Source organism: Perissodus microlepis, chromosome 6 (genome assembly GCF_051167445.1).
Source record: "Perissodus microlepis isolate ML-2025 ecotype Zambia chromosome 6, ASM5116744v1, whole genome shotgun sequence".
In the NCBI taxonomy this organism is placed as follows: domain Eukaryota; kingdom Metazoa; phylum Chordata; class Actinopteri; order Cichliformes; family Cichlidae; genus Perissodus; species Perissodus microlepis.
Window position 1 is genome coordinate 22,189,866 of NC_140466.1, and position 19,979 is coordinate 22,209,844.

Below are 19,979 nucleotides of genomic sequence, written 5' to 3' on the forward strand. Positions count from 1 at the left end.
ATAAGCAAAGCTCAGAAGAATGCTAAGAAGAGAATACGGTGAAAGCGTTACTAATTGGTTGACTGTTAAATACAAGTAAGCTTACAACTCAGTGCCCAAAGCACAGAGCTTGACACTAGATCTGGCTAACTGGTCACTGATAACCTTCCTCACCAAGTGACCTGGACAGTGCAGAGAAAGCTCTGTGACAAATACAGGTGTTAGACAAGTTTACTTCAAAACTGACCCATAATCTCCCAAAAGCAGCACCATTTATGGTTGCAAACAAGCAAACCTGATGGGGTGGGGGTGACCTTTACTAATAACACAGGCACTTTTTATTACTTCTAAGCTGACAAAGAGTGTAAGCATGTTTTTGTTTTTATGCATCCTCAAGAAACCCAAAGTGCGCCAAGAAAATATCCTGCACACTATCACAAAACCAGCTGTCTGAAAAACTGATGCAAGTAAGGACGAATCCATGCTTTAAATGTTTGTACTACATTCAGACCCTACCATCCAAATAACACTCATCAGACCAACCAACATCTTTCCTTCATGCTTCATCCTGTAACTTCATCTTCATCACAATACATCAGGGTTTGTTGTGTATTCAGAGATGCACCTAAACGTAGATGGGTTGTAGCAAAGCAGTCTGGCCATTCTCCTCTAACCTCTGGCATCATTAACTGAACTGAAGTGGCAAGAACTGATACTTACTGGATATTTTCTCTCAAACCATTAGCTGCAATCCCAAGAGATAGCTGTGTGGGAAAAACACGGCAGATCAGCAGTTTCTGAAATACTCAGACCAGCCCGTCTCACACGGTGTTAAAACGATGTCATGCCCAAAGCCACTTAATTCACCTTTTTTCTGGTTAGTTTGAACTTCAGGAGACTGTCTTCACCATATCTACATGCCTAATGCACTGAGTTGCTTCTGTATGATCGGTTGATTAGGTGTGTGTCATGGCTGCCGTTTTCAGGTAACTTCCCATGTTTGAGTCCTGCGTTTGGGTCCTACATCCTGCCACACAGCCGAACTTTGACAGTATGTGATAATGTGTAGTTAAACTATGTACCTAATAAAGTGACCACTGTTTCTGTAATATTTCTGTTGAAACACAGACAGCTGTGATCAAGAACGAGCACACCAGCAGGTCCGTTAGTCATTTCCCAAAATCCAGAATAACATTCAGCGACATCCTAAAGGCATTTCAGCGAAATTCAGGAAAATAAAATGTACCCGAGTCACATCGATGGGTGTAATTTTTCCAAAATTTCAAGGTTATTCTTGATGTTATGCAATAGGAAGCAAAATACATGAAAGTTCATTCATGAGGTTTCACAATGTTTTGTGTAAACTTTTGCAAACTGACGATTGGTGTCCTTTTCTTTTTCACTCTGGATTGATGTTTGTGCAGCAATGTCTATTTAAACAGTCTTAAAGGAAAACAGTGACCAGTGACTTTGGATTGCCAACTTTTTATTGCGTGTCTTTAGTAAATCTTGATTATAAGTTTTAATGGGAGTTTGAAGTTGTGCAAATTGAGTAACTTTGCCTGTAAAATGGCATCTGAATACAACCTTTATCCTTAAACAGCTATTAATAACCGAAGGCAGAAGGCTCACACAGTTGTTCTCGGGCGTCTGTGCGTGTGTCATGTCATCACTTATTTAATGGGGAAGGCCTTACAGGCTGTGTGTGACGTCAGAGAAGGGAACACATTCGCGCACCAACTGGGGATGACAGTTGGGTCGGTACATGACGGCACGCCATGTGTTTGAAATCTCCAGTGGAGACCCAGAAATACTTCAGTCACACCTCGTGTAGTGAGACGTCTGACGTGCGCCTCAGCGCTGCCACTGACTGAGAGCATCTGTGACATGTGGTTTGGATAGATTCAATTTTAAGTCAGTTTTCAACACTATAGATTTGAGGTTCTCATTAGTAGTTGGCGACTACTGTGCTCACAAATTTTCACATTAGGACTCTGGATTAAACAGTCTACTCTCAATATTAAAAAAAATAAATTCACATTCGCTCTGTTGAGGCTTTGCAAACACATGATTACTGACCACATGACATTAACTTTTCGGCCATTCTGAACATATGACTATCGTGGTGACAATGCAGGATCCAGTGAATAAGGCCCCAGTCATACAAGCCTACAGACTGCACCGCCACCATCTGGTAAATAGTAGTCATCACGGAAAACTGAGTATTTCCCAACCTGTTATGTGTCATTGCTGGAGGTTGGTGGCAGCGACTGGGAACATGATCGCTAAAGTGCTAGTCACAGAGGCCTACAGTCAGTGACCCCATGGCAACCAGCAGGTAAAAACACATATTCCCCCAAAACCTCTTTGTGATTGCTTCAGTTGCTAGCACATTGCTGCAGTCTCGTTTGAACGGATGTGTCGGCTTTTTCTACAAACACCAGTCGGCTCCTCTCTGCGCCATTTGAAACCTCTGAGACACAACTTTTACTTTGAGGCCAAACCTTCTACATGTCCAGCTAGCGTTGCACTTTCTCAAACTGTACTGATGCTTGGCTGATGTGAAAAAGTACAGGTTTATATTGGAATAAGCTAGCAAGGTTTGGGATTTAGCACTTTCTTTGCAAACAATTTCCCCAACCAGTTTCCATAACAACCAGTGGTTGTATAACGGCCAATGTGGCAGACACAAAGAAGCAATGTGAGTCCTGAAAAATCAGCTCTTTAGTTTAAAAACAACAATATCATGGAATACTGAAAAATGAAGTGCCATGAAATCTGTTACAGATTGTTTGCTCTGGTTAGAAGGAAAAAATATATAAAGTTGATGATCTATATAATAATTTCCTGCTTTACTTTGAAATCTCTGAGCTGGTAACTAGTTCCTCTCTTTGTTTCTATTTTCCCGCCAATTAGTCACCCAGTATTTATAGAGCCCTCCTTCCTTCCGTCCTTTGCCAAACTCTCAGCATTTTGTAGAGCTGTGCAGTATTTTCTGTGACTTTGTGATTCTCTTGTGTATGATATCCTGATAGTTTTTCGACCACAGTTTGTCTGTCTCTTGCCTGCCCCTCCTGTCAAATGTTAGCTTCTTGAACTTGTGTATGACCCTAGTTTTGAACACTGAAATGAGTTACAGTCTTTAGCTTGCCTCGGAGGCTAGATAAGGTAACAAATATTAACTTTTGAAAAAGTGTACCAAACAGATGTTTAGAAATCTTGCTTAATTTTTTTTAAATTACATTTTTGAATTTATAATTTATATATATACACACACACACACACACACACACACACACACACACACACACACACACACACACACACACACAACTGTAATCTTTTGATTTTTTATATATTAACAAAAAAATAGAAAAAAACAAAAGAAGTCACAAAAATATTAACATACTATTGTTTTTTCAAACAATATTATGACAATTGCTGGGCATAGAAGTATTTATACACAATACTGACAATGTTGAACCTCAAAAGGCGAAGACCAGCAAGCACAGCAGATAGCTGTTAAAAGCTCTGGGAATCCATTTCCAAGTAACTGACAGATTGTGTTTCACTACACAAGCTCTGAGCAGGTACAAAAGCTGAAGTGAACTAAAAGCATTTAAAAGCCAACTATAAAATCTCCACCTTGACCGAAAAAACGCTCCCAAAAACAACCGTAAAATATGCACATTTCAGAGCTGCCTAATTATCTGGTGCGAGACATATAATAGTAATTATAACAATTTAAATAAGACCATTTAAAGCATGGATCACTGCGATTTCACTCAGCAGTAAAAGTACCATTAAACGAGAGACTACATTTGCTATCATGGTTTTAGGGTCTTGTATAGTATTTGCTGAGCTGTGGTTCCTGTTGTGATGTTAATGATTTCCTTTCTTTATTGTTATAATGTTTATATTTTTCCACTATTTCATTGTCTTTGTCTTCTTCTGTTTTTGTCCACTTCCTGTTTAATTTCAGCAAATCACTTTTCCTTGCATCTATCTGGTTACCTGACTTGACTGTTTGAATTTTTATTCTTCATTTAGGAAGGTTTCTGAGTGAAGTGACCTGGAAGTGGCAGCCATTGAGATTTTCCAAACACAAAGGAAAGGAGCGCCACTGATTCCTTTATTAGCTCTTTTAGCAGAGGATGCACTGGACCATCCTTTCTGAAAGCAGAGAAGATCATTTTAACCAATAATTCATAGTGATGCACCACCTGAGTAACGTCTATTGTTGTATTGCAAAATCATTTGTTATTTCAGGTCAGCTGTGAGTCATAAGTGATGGATGGTGGGGAATTTTACTTCAGCCATAGAAATCCTAAATAAGAAGTATCATTAATTTAAACCAAAATCATGGCATAAAATGAATAAATGAGAGAAAGGGGAAAAATGTGTTTTTGATAAAAGGTTAAACTCTTAAGTTTGTGTGGTCCTCAGGATTAAGGCTCGGGTAGAGCGCAGGATTTATACAGAGAATAAACATCTGGACATTTGACATCTGCGTGTAACACTGTGTAGAAGAACACAAGACATTATTTACCATCAGAACCCGAGCGGTCAGTATGTTATTGAAAATGCATTTAGTGAAAGTGCACATTGCTGTTTTTTGAGGGTTTTTTCCCCAGCAGTCACACATTGTAACATTCGGGGGGTCAAAAAATGAAGGCTTGCTTTTTCGAAGTATTGCCTGCCTCAGCATCCTGCTTTTGCATCCTGTTTCCAATGTACATCAACATGTGTTTCATAAAGCTCTTCATGGTACAATGGTACTATGAATGGATAACTCATGTGTCGAATGTACAGCAGTGTGTTGCTGACCCACCCTGTGCTGGGAGAGGAACGTCGCTCTGACACTTGGTACATTCCCCTCGTGCTCCCAGAGATGCTCGAGTTTCTCTGGAGAGAGAGAGAGAGAAACACAAAGAAAACAAAGAGTCGGATCAAACGTGTTATTAATAAAATGTCCTGTTTCCCCATCATTCTCAAACATTATTTTACAGGCTGATCTTTTTTTTATGATGGAGAAATGCGAGCATACATATTTTACCAAAACACAAAATACAACAAGACATTTAATTGAAGGACAAGATACTGTATGTATTACTAACAAACAGCTGTCACAGTAAATTAGAGCTGCTACAAAAATAAATCGAGTACAGAAGCCTGCTTAAAAAAATCCCACTGGAAGTGGAATGAAATCATAGAAAATGAAACCGCCGCCTATTTTGCAGTTATCTGGGGAAGGTTTTCTAAACGTATCTCGAACAGGCTCCGTTACTTCTGATTTTTGTCAAACAGAATACAATCATGACTAGAATGATTAACAAAAGTGGTTTTCTGATTAAAGGTAATTGTGTGTGATTCAGTGACGTGTTTTCATCACATTTCATTTTCTTGATTTGAGATGTTTTTGTACTGTACACACGAGCAAGGCATCGGAACAGGATCATTGTCGTGAATAGGCGTGAGTGTAACATGATCATTTGTCTGTATTAGCCACACGACAGACTGGTAACCTGTCCAGGGTGTAACCCACATTTTGCCACATGACAGCTGGCACAAACTCCTGCAGCCCTGAATTGGATAACGCAAAGAAAATGGATGGAAAGTAGTCAAAATATCTTTTTCTAGAGCAAAATGCTGGTTGGACCTGACTGACTGAGCAATCAATACTTCTATCTATCCACTGTACTCACTGCGGAGAGAACCCTGCAATCTAAAATATTTGGTTGCAGCTCTGAGAGCAGGTTTTTAAAATGTATTTGCTTGTAAGTGTGCAATCTGACTCTGTGTTTGCCAGCGCAAAATCTTCCTTGTCGCTTTTTCACACCGTGCTCAAAGCTGCATGTGCACTGAAGTGTGCGTGTGTGAAGCCATGCCAGGTGGAACTCTGTGTACCAAACCGGCGACGTGCCACAGAGGGAAAATGTGCGCAAACACAGACAGTCTCCCTCCCTCTCTTTTTCTCTGCTTCACTCACACAGCTTGTTTGTGGGCCACTGCCAGTGAAAATGGACCGTGGAGGAAACAGGCGAGCATCATCCGTGCCTTTCATTCCTGGACAGACTGCAGTGAAGGCAGAGCAGGAGCACATCTCCAAGAAATGGTTTTAATCAAATGCATTCATCGGGAGGTATAACTCAATTTGGGTGACTTAAATTCGAGCCAAATGTCAGCATTTGTCTATTTCTACCTCTTCTGCTCTCTGTTACAAACCCAAAACATAATAAAGAATCACAGTCAGATTAAAGCTGCTGTATATTCCTCTCATTCTTTGTGAAAATTATATTACAGTCAGCCTGGAAAGAACAACAGAGTGAGCAGATAAACCATCCCTTCTCTCACCACCAGTCCTAAAATACCCCTGTCACTCTAAAACCTGTCTCCTAGGAAGATGAGGGCGACCTTTCTCAGGCCATATCGAGAGGTGGAGACACCCTTGACAGTATAACAAGGTGCCAACCAGTTAGTGCCTCCACACTTGTCATGCTGATTACTCATAGTCCTACAGTGCACAAGCATGGAGACAAGAAACTGACTAAATGTAGGTAGTTTCAGGTCATTCACAGGTCATGTGGTTCTCTAATATTTCAAATCACAACAACAATCACCTTGAGATACTTTATATTGCAAGTTAAAGATCCTACAATAATACAGAGAAACCCCAACTGTCAAACAACCTTTTATGAGCAACCACATGGTGAAAATGGGAATGAAAACTCCCTTTTAACAGGAAGGAAGGGACCTCTGGCAAAAGCATTTCACTTAGTGCAGATTTAGGGATTTCGTATTTAGTCACACTAAAGTACAAGAAGGAAGGCAACCTCCTTGCAACTAGTAAATAAAAAATAAGTATATATATATCATATATAAAATAACCGATTGCAAGTAGTTGCAGCTACCAGCTGGTCACCAAGTGTTTAAACATGCAACAGTATCAATCAGTTTCCATCATGAGGCGACTGCACATTTCACCTGATGGGAGGCAACCTTTCTCCAAACAATCACAGTCCAACTCAGACTGACTGAACTCTCAGACAGATTGGATAACCAACTGGTTTGCAAGCAACCGCCATGTCATTTATAAACAAATTCAAACTGCCGGCACATTGCAATCAGTCTGAGTCAGTCTGCACTGACGAACGCAACACATCTGCAGCATGTCTCCTTGTAACAGGGGCCTACACTGGTTATATTCTGGTTATGTTCCCATGTGAAATCGAGGTTGTTTATTTCCTATTTCATTTTGCAGTTAAATCTCCACCCTGCAGTAACTATGTCACCATCTGAACAGGAATTTCTGTGTGTATGAGGCTTTGGCTGAACTCTAAATGCGAGCAGTTAATGTGAATTTCTGTGCATCTTGCTGTCATCTGTCGCAACAGATTTACAACAGATGACAGCAGACTTGCAATTTTTACCATTTTATGACAGTTAATCGCCCATTAACCACACAGACTCTATGCCAATGCCAACTTCACCTCAATCAATCACAAACTGATTGCAGACTGGCTCTTGCAAAAAAAGAAGTCACTTTGAAAATGGAAACTGACTGCGAGTACTGTTGTTTCCCATCTTTAAAGGAACAAGATCGCAAGTTCGTTGCAACTATTGCAATAATTGTGATTATGGCACAGTCTCCAATCAGTGTTTTCGCTACAGTGTGACTGTAGCAGGCTTTTTGCCTGGTAAGTTGATAGTGGTTTATGGTGTTAATGTTTTTATAACCTCTTCTGAGACTGTTGTGTTCCTTGATCCCTGCTGGATTTGTCAGTGTTAGAAAGGTTTGTGAGCTATGATGACTACAGCAGAAGAAGTTGAAGAGAAATACTTGTTTTCTCCTGTTCTGTCAGAGTCTGCCATGAACTCGGATGAATGAAATGTGCATTAGTGCATTCTTATCCTCATCATGTTCGTGGGCTGCATAAAATGTTACCAAGAGCCACACTTTAAAAGCCCTGACCTTAGAAAGAAGGATCACTCTGAATCAATACATTCACTCTTCTGAATCACCCCCTTTGTCTGCCCTGATGCCCTGAAAGGTTCACTCGATGGTTTGAGGATGAAAATGAGGTGAATCATATGCTACGGCCAGATCTCAACCCAAGTGAAGAGCTACTGGAGAATTTGGACTGATTGGTCAGAAAACATCCAATAATGGAATATCATTTGGAAAACATGTGGCCACAGTGGCCCAACTCCTTAGTAAAACACTTTATTTTGAAGATTTGTCTATAATTGGTCACCTGACTATAAAGCGATAACCCGAGGACGCCGACATCATCTGTGCACTCGGAGACGGTAATCCTAGGACATGATTCCTCTCAGGCAGCTCTGCACCACATCACATCTGATTAAAAATCATGCTGAAATCTTGAGCGAGAGCAAGAACTGTTTCCATGGCAGCATACACATTAGTGCATTGTGAAACAGGTGACCCCCTTTTTTTTTTCCATAAGTGTCGTACAGTAATTTGAATACGTGACATTAAGAACAGACTCTGTGTGCTTTTATAGCTTTTTTTAATCATTGTGTAATACGGCAAAACAAAAGGAGCAAGGAGGCATGGTTCAAGCACCGAGCCTGGAGATGAAGAGCTGCATTCCAGTTTTCTTTTTCATAGAAGCACACTTTCTGATCAGGATGTACCGAGCTGCACAGCTTCACTGTTCCAACAGCTTTGATGCTGAATGCTGTAACAACTGTAAAACTGTACCTACTGTATACCTACTGTAATAATCCCTTGATGAAGGAAGATCACACTGATAGAGTATAAAATAAAATGCTTTGTATATTATCAGTTCAATATATACAGCTAGGCTTACCCCCATATCTTTGAAGAAAGGAATTTGTTTAATCCGTTTTATTTTAATTTAAAGCACTTTGGTTATAAATGTGCAATATTAATAAAATGCACTTGCATATATAGAGCACATGGATATTAACAAAATCTAATCTATAGAAAACATAATCTCTTGTACAACGATATAAGGACTCACTTTATATCCAAGCAATATAACCTTAAATAAAAACATCTGCACATTTAAACATACGGGGGAAAGAATATGGGGATTCTAAATATGACTAAACATAGCTTGCATCCAAATATCACGTCACGTTTGACCTCCGATCTCACTTTTAATTTTCACATCTGCCTTTCTAACAAGTTGACCGTAAAACGTGTTAGATATTTATAAGAGAGTATTGCCAAAGGAAAGAGACTGAGCTGTCTAGTTATCTAGAAATATCCCGTAGTATAATATGATATACTATGCACAGGTTGTTCGTGTCCAGTTATTTACAAATCAATACCTATTTCCATGATCTACTCCTACATAAAGTTTACAATACTATTAAAATATAATGCAGTACTATTCCCTTAAAAGTAAATACTGCCCAGCAATGTTCCCTCTAAGCTGCGCATGTGCGCAATTGCGCACTGCTGGCACGGTCTCTGCGCACAGAAAATCTGTGTTGCGCACAAAAAAAATCTAACCTGCATTGAAATTAAAATTAATACTTTAACAATTCTGTTTTGCAGTGTTAGTCAGTGAGTGACTGGCTGCTCCCGTATGGGATTAGAACGATGCCACCTTATCCCATAGTCCAGCCAATAATGCGATTTACATTCGTATATACGCAGCTAATCAACGTCGTTGACAGGCTATGACAGCGTCCTTATGTGCCGACACCGGTGTTTTAGCTAGCAAAGCGGCGTGGCTGATGTGAAGTGAAGCCACGTTAATGACAACGTGTACAATCATTGGAGATGTGAGCAGGACAGACGGAACAATTGACGGAAAAAGTGTGGACTTTATACCAGTTTTTAAATCGTGTTGATAGGCCACGTAAAACCAGAGTTGTGATAAAAAAAATATGCAATGTTTGGTTTCCTTGCTGAATACTATCATTGTTTATATTTACTGCAGAAAGAAACGGTAAAAACGGCGTTTTATAAGAAAAAAGGCTCGAAAGCCTGTGAGCAAAAACAAACTCCACCCCCCTCTCCCTTTCCTATTCGTCCAAAAAAGTACCATGTCGACCAATCAAAAATGATATGGCAACGTGGCGTCTAGTTGTTAAGAAACGGGGGGAAGTTTTAGGAGTGACGGCGGTGCTTTGAGATGTGAGAGATTTGAGACGTTTAGCGCAAATCTTGTGTAGTTAGTGTGTAGTGTAGTTTTGTTGTGTGTGTCAGAACAATGAGGCGACTGCTGAATGTTACAGGTGTTACAGCAGTGATACATCTCCTGTTGTCAGGCCTGCAGGTACCAGGCTGTTGTTCTCCTTTATCTCATATCTTTGTGGACAGAAATTATTTTTTGAAGTGGCACAAATAATTTGTGTGGCATCAGATTTGATGCAGAACAGCTGATTGTTCTGGAAATAGTTTGAAATGTTTATTTAAAACTGCCTTGGCTGCATTTAAAAAAACATAGCTGCAAAAATCTTTGTTGTTTGCCAAACTGAGTTACTTTTTTGAAGAAGTAACTATATAATTAATTGCCCAGCATTGGTCATTATATACTATAGAGAGCTACAGGACTGTCTCCCAGACCACAGACTCATAATACAAGTCAGAGCTTTTTTTAAAAAGAAAGAAACTTATGTTTTCAAAATTGGAGTTCAAGTTATTTTTACTTCCAATAGTGTTAACATACTACACAGGTCAATGACTAGATTTTTTTTACATTTTCATTGTAAGTGGGCTAAAGCAGTTAATTAAAAGTAGTCTAACATAAATGTAAATGCTGTAATTTGATTATTTTAATAAACCATGTAACTTGGATGGATAAGATGCCGGCGTGACCACAGTGCACACGTCTGATGTCGCTCACAGTGGTCCAAGGGACCGCTCAGGGAGTTTGTGTGTTCGCTCAGACACGTGAAAAATTAGAGGGAACATTGCTGCCCAGAGAGTGACGTGCCGGCAGAGGTTTGTCTTGTTTTGTTTCTTATATTTTCACAGAAGGGGTAATAACTGCTCCGAATAAGCAAACCAAATAAAAATATCAGAATTTGGTGCATCACTAATCCAGAATTATATCTTATTTAATTTCAACTGCTCATATGTGAAAAACAGGCAGCGACTACCCTTCAGTTCAGTAAAACACAGTAGACTTGCTGTCTCAGGCATCTTGAAGTCTATTACCGGTTCGAGCTGTGGTGCATTACAGAGGCATAAATCAATACAATCTATGGTTATGTACTTTTCATCAGCAACAAGCTGCTCTGTTAATGACTGCCAGAATGCTGGAAGTGGAGTTTCCTGCAGTTTAAGGAGTCTTTAAGAGTCTCTGGAAGTGAAAAAAGTCACTACTAAATGTTAATGAAACATTACTTATTTGCAATAAAACTAAGAATGTTACTTACTTTTGCCAGTTAAAATAATATGCCAGTTAAAATGTGCTACAAAATTACATAGAAAAAGTTCATCGGAAAATCAACCAATGACAATCGGTGTGATAAGGAGCAGTTAAATATTTAAAAACCAATTTGTACATCAGGTGTTGTTACGTATGGCAGAAAATATGTTATATATTATATGCATTATATATATTTTTCTTTTGACAGGAACTATCACACGTTTCATAGTGTTAACCTACAGCAACGTGTATTCAAAAATCCTAACCTGGCGTCCGTTGCCCTTCGAGGCCTGCAGGCTGCAGCGTCCCAGGCTGCCGTTCGGCGTGGTGCCACAGCTGCTGATGATCTGCAGCTGTTTTTCGGCCCGGTCGGCTCGGTCCAGAAGCTCCTCAATGAACTGCTGCAAGCGTACCTTAGCGTTTGCTTCACGGGCCGCCGTCTCCTGAAGGAACTGGTCAATCTGGGCGACCTCCCTGTGGGCACAAGGGGAAGAGGTGTGAACCTTTCCTTCTTGCTGGAAGCTAGGATTCTTGAAATAAGATATTTGGAGGGCTGTGGGGAAAATTAGAGATCTCCTAAACCTCCTTCATTCAGAAACATTCATGTCCTGATGACATTTTTGCACACACAAGTTTATTAATGCATGTGGGTACAGATTCTGCCTTCAAAAGCCTCTCTCACGCATCCACCAGCTGTACTGCCCTTTTCTGAAAACAGACACCGAGGGTTGATGACACAGATAAATAAACAATACAACCACAAAAGCAGAGAGAGTAGAGGGTGAGAGAGCAGCTGGATACTTGCACTGCAAACACAGCAGGGCAAATTCCTGTCATTTCAAGACCAAGGCTTTCAAGACCAAGGCTGTCTGGGTGTGACCCAGAGAGCCTTGGTCTTAATTTCAGGGCAGTTTAATAGTCTCAGATGCATTTTGCATTCAATTATAGTTGCACTAGTTTCTGTAATAGCTTCCTCTGTTGGCACCATATGTGTGTGAGGGGAGTAGGAACCGGTAGAAGAGAAGACAGCTTACTGAAATCAATGACAACTTGCTAGTCAGCTGCAAAAGCTTCAGAACAAAAGCTTCTCATCAAGGGATATCAATAAACTTATCTAAAACTAATGATGGACAGTTTCCGACCCTAAATGTCTCTAAGACTGAAGTGACCCAGAAGTATCTGTGTGGCAGCCATAATAAGAGCTGCTCTAGATACTGAGGAAAGGTGCTCTAGTGCTTCCTTTATTACCTCCTTTAGGAGAGGATACACTGGACCATCCTTTATCCAAGTAAAAGAGGTCATTCATAGCAATTTAACCAATCATAAAAACAATAACATAACTGCTAATTCAATGTTAGTTATGAATGTGTTTTTGTATTTCATGCCATAACCTGCAGGTATGATTTGACTTTTGACACCAACCCAAGGTTCCTAAATTACTTACATCAAAGTTAGTTTGAACTTGATCAGGTTTCACTGTAGTTCCATTTGTATTTGTTTTTTTAAGCACAGTCAGATTAACCTTTCCTTCATACTGTGATACTGATTTGAAAGTGATTCGGAAAAGGAGAAAGAAGGTAAATTTGTCTGCACTATTCAACTGTACCGTAAGTCAGATGAGAGAGAAGCTGATCCTACTGACTTAGAGCTGAATAAAGGCATAAAGATAATAACAGATGAATAAACAGGTAAACAAAAAAAATGCAATGAAAATATATCAGTAAATGAATGAAAGTAAAATACAATAAAAAGGAAAGTCTTGCATTTGCTTTTAAAAATCTCAACAGTCTGAGCAGCCACCAGGTCATCAGGCAGACTGCTCCATAAACATGGAGCACAATAACTAAACGATATCTTTGTGACTGGGAACCTTAAACCAGCAGAGACCTTACAATTGGTGTAATGTGACCTCCCTCTCTGGTCCTTGCCAATACGTGCAGCAGAGTTTTGAAGATAACGCAGTGGCCAAGATTTCTCTGGAAGAGGATTGATCTGATCGATTAATCCTGTAAGTGTGACTCTGTGTCTCTGCATTAGCTTAAAAAAGACACGGTCGGACTCTTGCAATGTGCTTGAAATAATAAAACACAGTAACTTATTGTGGGCAGAAGAGACAAAGCTTTAGCTTTTTAGCTGAAAAATAATAACAGCTTGAGTAGATGCTATTAAACAACAAGCAGGTCTGAACACATAAGTCGGACGAGAGCAAGTTCCACAATTTAGGACCCACAGTCCTTTGGTCTTTTGAAAAGTTTTCCCTTGTTGCCTGATACAAACTAAAAATCTGTCTTTTACTCATTTCCAAATCTACAAAAATATGTGAATATAATATTTAATGCTCATCAATCCAAATGTCTACAGCTTTCAAGGTCTTTTTCCTTTATTGGTCTCTGACTGTGTCCTTACAAACAGCCCAGTGTTTACTGTCTAAACAATGTCAGAGAGGAGAGCTTATTAAACCATCTGACCTTCAGAAAGCAAAAGAAAAGTTCAGAGGATTCCTGCAGACATGGAATGGAGACATATAACCCGTCCCACTTCAATTTAAATGGATTTGTGGTCATGAAACAAGCAAAGCCACTTATTTCATGTCAAATTAATGTCAAACATCCGCTGTTGCTAAACCATCATACGATGCAGAATCCAAAACAGCAACAACACGCACAACTTCCTGAAATGGGGACAAGCTGAGATAAAAATAGCTTCGAGCCTGGCACAGATAACTTTTCTTATCTTCAGGCAAAGATTATAAAAAGAAAACGACTCCAAAATTAGTCAAGGTAGCAAACTGTAGGCCAGCAATAAATGTGCTTTAACATCAGTGAGTAAATAATCAGCGAGTCTGGAAATTATGTCAGAATCAAACGGCTTCTCTCCACGATGAAATGTGATCGACTGTGATTAGAGCTCGGAGTCACTTAGTAATTGCTCACAACTTTAGATAGCATGATTTTTATCGAGTGCTCACTAACCAAATTGTATAAAGTTGAGCGTACATTGATTAAGAGGCCTGCTACTGTACACTATCTACACTACTCGAGATAAAAATCTTTGTGTTCATGTACACAGAAAACATGAAGCATGTGTGTCTTGTTGTAAACTGTCTTATCTCACCATCACCACACTGTTAATTCCCAACGATGCATCTCATTATGTTTAGTTTTGCAAAAGGAAAAAGGGGAAAATCCAGCCCAACACATTTAGGTGATTTGATGACCGGGGACAAACTGAACATACAGACAGATGTGAGGATCTGGTTTTAGCCAACATGAAGATAAAAACTGTTCAGCAGAGAACAACATTCTCCAGAGGACTTTAAGTCTTTAGATATATTTAAATGAGTGCTGTCACCGTTAATCTCATTAAAATGACGTTAACGCCATAACTGCATTAACGCGGCAAATCTCCGTTAGCGAGTTAACGCGGCCTCAACACGTTAGCGCAGTTAGCTCGTTAACGAGTTAGGGACAATCCGCGTTAATGCGGTTATGGCATTAACGTCATTTTAACAAGATTAATGCTGACGGCACTAATTTAAATCCAAATTTTAATGTTATGTTTCCACAGCTTGTCTTTTTCCTGTCTTTCTCCCTTCACCCCAACAACTCTGTATGCTAGTTGAAGGGTACATGACCCACATGATGACTACGAATTCTGAATTCTGTATGTCAAGTTTGGATTCAACTCCTGATCATTTAGGACTGACAGAGATTTTGTGAATTTTAGTGTGACGTATATCACACGTGTGTGCTACACGGTGGTTAGCACTGTTGCCTCATGGCAAGAAGGTCCTGAGTTCAATTTCACCATCAGGCCGGTGCCTTTCTGTGTGGAGTTTGCATGTTCTCTCTGGGCAGTCTGGCTTCCTCCCACAGTCCAAAGACATGCAGTTAATGGGGATAGGTTAATCGGTAACTCTAAATTGCCCATAGGTGTGAGTGCGAATGGTTGTCTGTGTCTATGTGTTAGCCCTGCAACAGACTGGCGACCTGTCTAGAGTGTACCCTGCCCCTCGCCAGTGCTCCAGCCCCCCAGCGACTCTGAAAAAGGATAAGTGGAAGAGAATGGATGGATGGTATAGCTCACGACTGGTCTTAATTGTCTTTCTGTGTAAAATCCACTTTACAAATAAAATTGTTCCGCCTCAAGGAAAAGAAGGGATAAACAATAACAGAACAACCAGTGATAAGAGTAGTTTCCTCTCCTCTTTGTGCAATCTAGATGAGCTTTCATAGATAATAAGGTTTACACAGAACAGTCTCCAGTCAAATTAACCATTTTAGTGAATGATTGTAGTTCTTAAGGCTGGTGACTACTGCCCTCTTCAAAAACCATATGGTAAATGATGGTTGGAGGAGTCCTAAAGTCATAATGACGTAAATAAGCAAACAGCTTCTGCAGATTATATCATTAAATCATCCTACACTAAACATGCATCTCATTATGTTTAATGACTTCAAGAACTATTTACTTTGATTTAATAATTAGATCTGTACATAATGAGATGTCTCATTAGAAAACCTGAAGCTGACGTTTTGTTCTCATTATTCGGTTAAATAAACAGAGGACACAACGACTGAGTATTGCTTTAAGTTCAGCCTCCAGAAAAGTAGCAAATATCCATTTGAGAAAATCCTGGAATAGACATTATTGAGCTTGGTTAGTATGCACTCAAAATTAGGGCGCATGTGATTCAGGATCTAAATTTTCATGCATCTTTAATTTGTCTTCATTAATTATTCAGCTGTATCAGGAGATGGATACACCAACCCCGTGATGGACGCCACACAGGAACACTTTTCCCATCCTTCCCCAATGCTGCCTGACAGCCTAACAGACGCTTTACTCGGTCTTATGCTAACGAAGAAGGAAGGAAATCAGGCGAGAGAACAAAAGAACACGATTGATGGCAAAGGATGGTCAGAAAGGAAGAAAAGGAAAAATAAATATTTCTGTCAGTTTTTTGTAAGATCTAAATCCAATAAAAAAGACAGACAAGGAGACGAGAAATAGGGAGCTGAAGCTGAAGAGGAAGGAAGGGCCACAACGACTGTGAGAAAAAAAATAAAATAACACACTGCAGAAGCTAAAAGATCAGACAGCAAACAGAAAGCTGCAGTCATGTGGAAGAAGAAAGCACAGGAGGTTTAAGGAGAGGAGGGAAATGGGATGTAGCTGCTTCCTGTTGTCAATCCCAATTTTTTACACACGCTGACATATTCACAACACCTCACTCTCACACCTCCGAAAAAATACCTCAAGGTGATAAACATGCCTGGGTGTTTACCTGGAAAAGAAGAAATGCCATCTTTTCAGGCTATTCCAGGTGAACGTTAGCCAATGGTGACATAGAATTTTGTCCTTTCATGCACTTTTCAGTGATCTTCATAGTCAACGACACAGCATACATCTTATTTTCACACTTCTATTTTCTATAACTTTGAGAAATAATTGAGACCTTGTAATACCAAAAAAAACAGCTGAGAGTTTAGTGAGAAGATGAAAGTTTCTCTGACATTGGTAAGCTGATGGTTAGCTTACTTAACAAAAAGACTGCAAACAGTGGGAAAACAGTCTGCTAAGATTTGTCCAAATTTCACAAATAAAAACAATTTACAACATTCATCCAACTGGTCCTATTTTTTTTTTTAAACTTTCAATGGAAATGTCAAAAGAACTGAGCATCCTTTAAATGCCACAGTCTACCCGAGTGTCATTGCTGACCATGTTCATCCCTTTATGACCACAGTGTACACATCTACTGATAGCTGCTTCCAGCACGATAATGCGCCGTAGTAATTAATCTCAGACTGGTTTCTTAAACATGATGAGTTCACTGTACTGGACTCCACAGTCACCAGCTTTCGATCTAATTTGGTTTGTGGTGGAACAGGCGATTCACATCATCAATGTGCAGCCGACAAATCTGCAGCAACTGTGAGATGCTAACATGTTAATATGGAACACAACCTCAGAGGAATGTTTCCAGCCCCTTGATGAAGAAATTAAAGCAGCTGTGAAGGTAAACAGGCTCCAACCAAGTATTAGTATTATGAAACCAAATGTTTTAAGACAAGAATCAGGAACTTTTGTTTTGGAGCAACTGGAACACCGCCGCCGATTTTTCCAAGAACCACAGGGCAAGTTGCATCTGCGTCCATTTCATTCAAGAGAAAGGCACACGTCTCCACAGCCAACATCTCTGAAACTACGCACAAACACCCACAAGATAAAAAATGTATGCATGCGCATTTGATTTTGCACTTAACTGAAAATTTGAGAGCCATCTGGACACTACCTGCTCGGCACCAAACAGCAGACAGCTGGTGACTGTATGAAGCACTAAGAAGCAACGACTCCAAAAACAAATGTAAACACTTCAGCTTAGAAAAAACACGGATAATAAGACGTGTTCAGCTGAAGGGTTTTGTCTAAATGTTCATTACAGTGACTGGTCAACCTCCTGTCACAGCTGTCATCATCTGTGGCCATTCATTTAAAATTATGCTTTATTAATATTTAAGAGCAGAGATGATTGACTAAAAGGCCTGGATAAAGACAACGAGGCTTTCTCTCCTTTAACAAAGGACAGCTGCTCGCGTGTCGTTCTGTTTTGACACCTGGATTTTTTATTCTTGTTTCTGATGGTTTGTTTTCTGGGGGTTTTTTTGGTTTACATTGTGTTATCATGTCATAGTGTCACACATTTGTATGCATTACACAGAAGCACACAGTGAGGTAGGCAGCATGAAGAGCGTGGCGACATGAGAGGAGATGTGAGACGGACGAGGATGAAAGGCTGTGAGAAAGGGGATGATAAAAGAGTTGCAGGCTAAAATGTGCTGCTTTTTCACAGAAAACCTGGTTTCCCAAGAAACCGCTAATCCTGGTCTTTGCTGCCTCCGATCAATTGGGAGAAAATAAATATTTTACTGCGGGTGGACCAGCTCTCTGGAAATCTCAATTCCCATTACAAACCCCAGATGGCTGAGTAATCCTGAGATACAAAAGCAAGGTGACAATCTGCAGCATTTCAGATGCATGAAAGAACGAATTCATTACATGGGAAAGGTCAACAAAAATTCGGGTGTCTTTAGAAACAGAATAGATATGTCCTGAAAAGCATGCTCGCAATGATGAGGTTTTGTATCTCTGCATCCAATCTTTCAGAAAGCGGAAGTGCAAGTTAAACAAAAATGTGGGAGAAGACAACCAATCTACATTAATGATGGTATGAATGAGTAGTAGATGTCTTCAAAACTGCTTATTTAATCAAATACCCTGTGAACCGCAAATATAGCAATTAAGCTATATTTGCTACTGCTTAATTAATTAAGCAGTAGCAGGTTTTCTATTTGGGATTTTAAACAGATGATTAAAATTGGTTCCATGAAGTCATTTTTGATCATTTGCAGATCAAAGAATTAAGAAATGTTTTGCAAGGGAGACAAACATTTTAACATATACAGTACTGTGTAAAAGTCCAGAGTCGTCCACCATTTCTTTATTTAGTTAGAAAAAGGGGAAACAGGTGCAACAAACACACATGGAAGTACACTATATAAGGCAAAAACAGTTTGTACAATTCTAACAAGCTTGAAAGTCATTATCTGGTATGACCACCTTAGTGATTCAACATAGCCTGAACTCTCTTAAGCAGATTTCTTCTAATTTATTTAAGTAGTCTTCAGGAATAGTTCTCCAGGCTTCTTGAAGGACATTCAAAGCCTTTTCTTCTGATCTCTGTCAAAATGATCCCACAGTAAAGTTGAGGTCCAGGCTCTGGGGAGGCCAATCCATGACTGATAGTGTTGCATTGCATGTTTTTCTATCCATGTATGCTGTTACTATACTGCAAAAACACTCATATGTCAAGTTAAATTTGATGCCCATTTAATGTCAAACTGTCAAAAACAGTCTAAACAGTCTAGAGATGGACCGATCCGATATTACGTATCGGTATCGGTCCGATACTGACCTAAATTACTGGATCGGATATCGGAGAGAAATAAAAAATATAATCCGATCCATTAAATATCAAAAAGCACCTCACAAAACTTGCGACATGGCGTAACTTGGCTCATAACTGTAGCACATCGGAGCAGTATGCATCAGGTGATAGAGCGGCTGTGGCGCGAGACCTGTCGGTGGTCTGGTTGAGCATTTGTAGCCTCGCTACCAAACCGGCATTTCATCTCCGAGAAAGTTATCCCAGAGAGAAGTAAAGCAAGTGTGTAAGTTCATCTCTGAATGTTTGTAAAGCATTTCAGCGTTAAGCTTAACAACCGATATATGGAGCGACTGCCTCTCTCTCCCTCCCTCTCCTGTTGCTACTTCAATCCTGAAACTGATCAATGATCAGCTGATCGGCTTTTCTCTCTTGTTTGTTTATTGCCCACTTCGCGCCAGAAAGAGGAAACCAGCAGCTGAACAACAGCAGCACGTTTAAGCTTGATAATCTGTTGTTAGAATGTATTTAATATTACTTTCTACACCAGGATCCTTTTCTACGTAGCTGACGCTGGTAACTGTGCAGGGGCGGATCTAGCAAAGTTTAGCTAGGGGGGCCGATAGGGCATGAACAGGGAAAAGGGGGCACAAAGACATACTTTTCTTTCTTATTCT

The 19,979-nt window shown here is 39.8% G+C and overlaps 1 protein-coding gene across 4 annotated transcripts in view; it reads right to left on the reverse strand.

Moving 5' to 3' along the window:
* The window catches only part of fbxo41 (F-box protein 41), a 67,793-nt gene that overhangs the window by 17,143 nt on the left and 30,671 nt on the right, over nucleotides 1-19,979 (reverse strand). For all 4 annotated transcript variants that reach the window (XM_084931490.1, XM_084931493.1, XM_084931491.1 and 1 more), the window contains exons 4-5: nucleotides 11,621-11,828; nucleotides 4,811-4,884 (exon numbers count right to left, since the gene is read on the reverse strand). In XM_084931490.1, coding sequence (XP_084787616.1) covers nucleotides 4,811-4,884; nucleotides 11,621-11,828 — 282 coding nt within the window. The remainder of the gene's footprint in view (nucleotides 1-4,810; nucleotides 4,885-11,620; nucleotides 11,829-19,979) is intronic.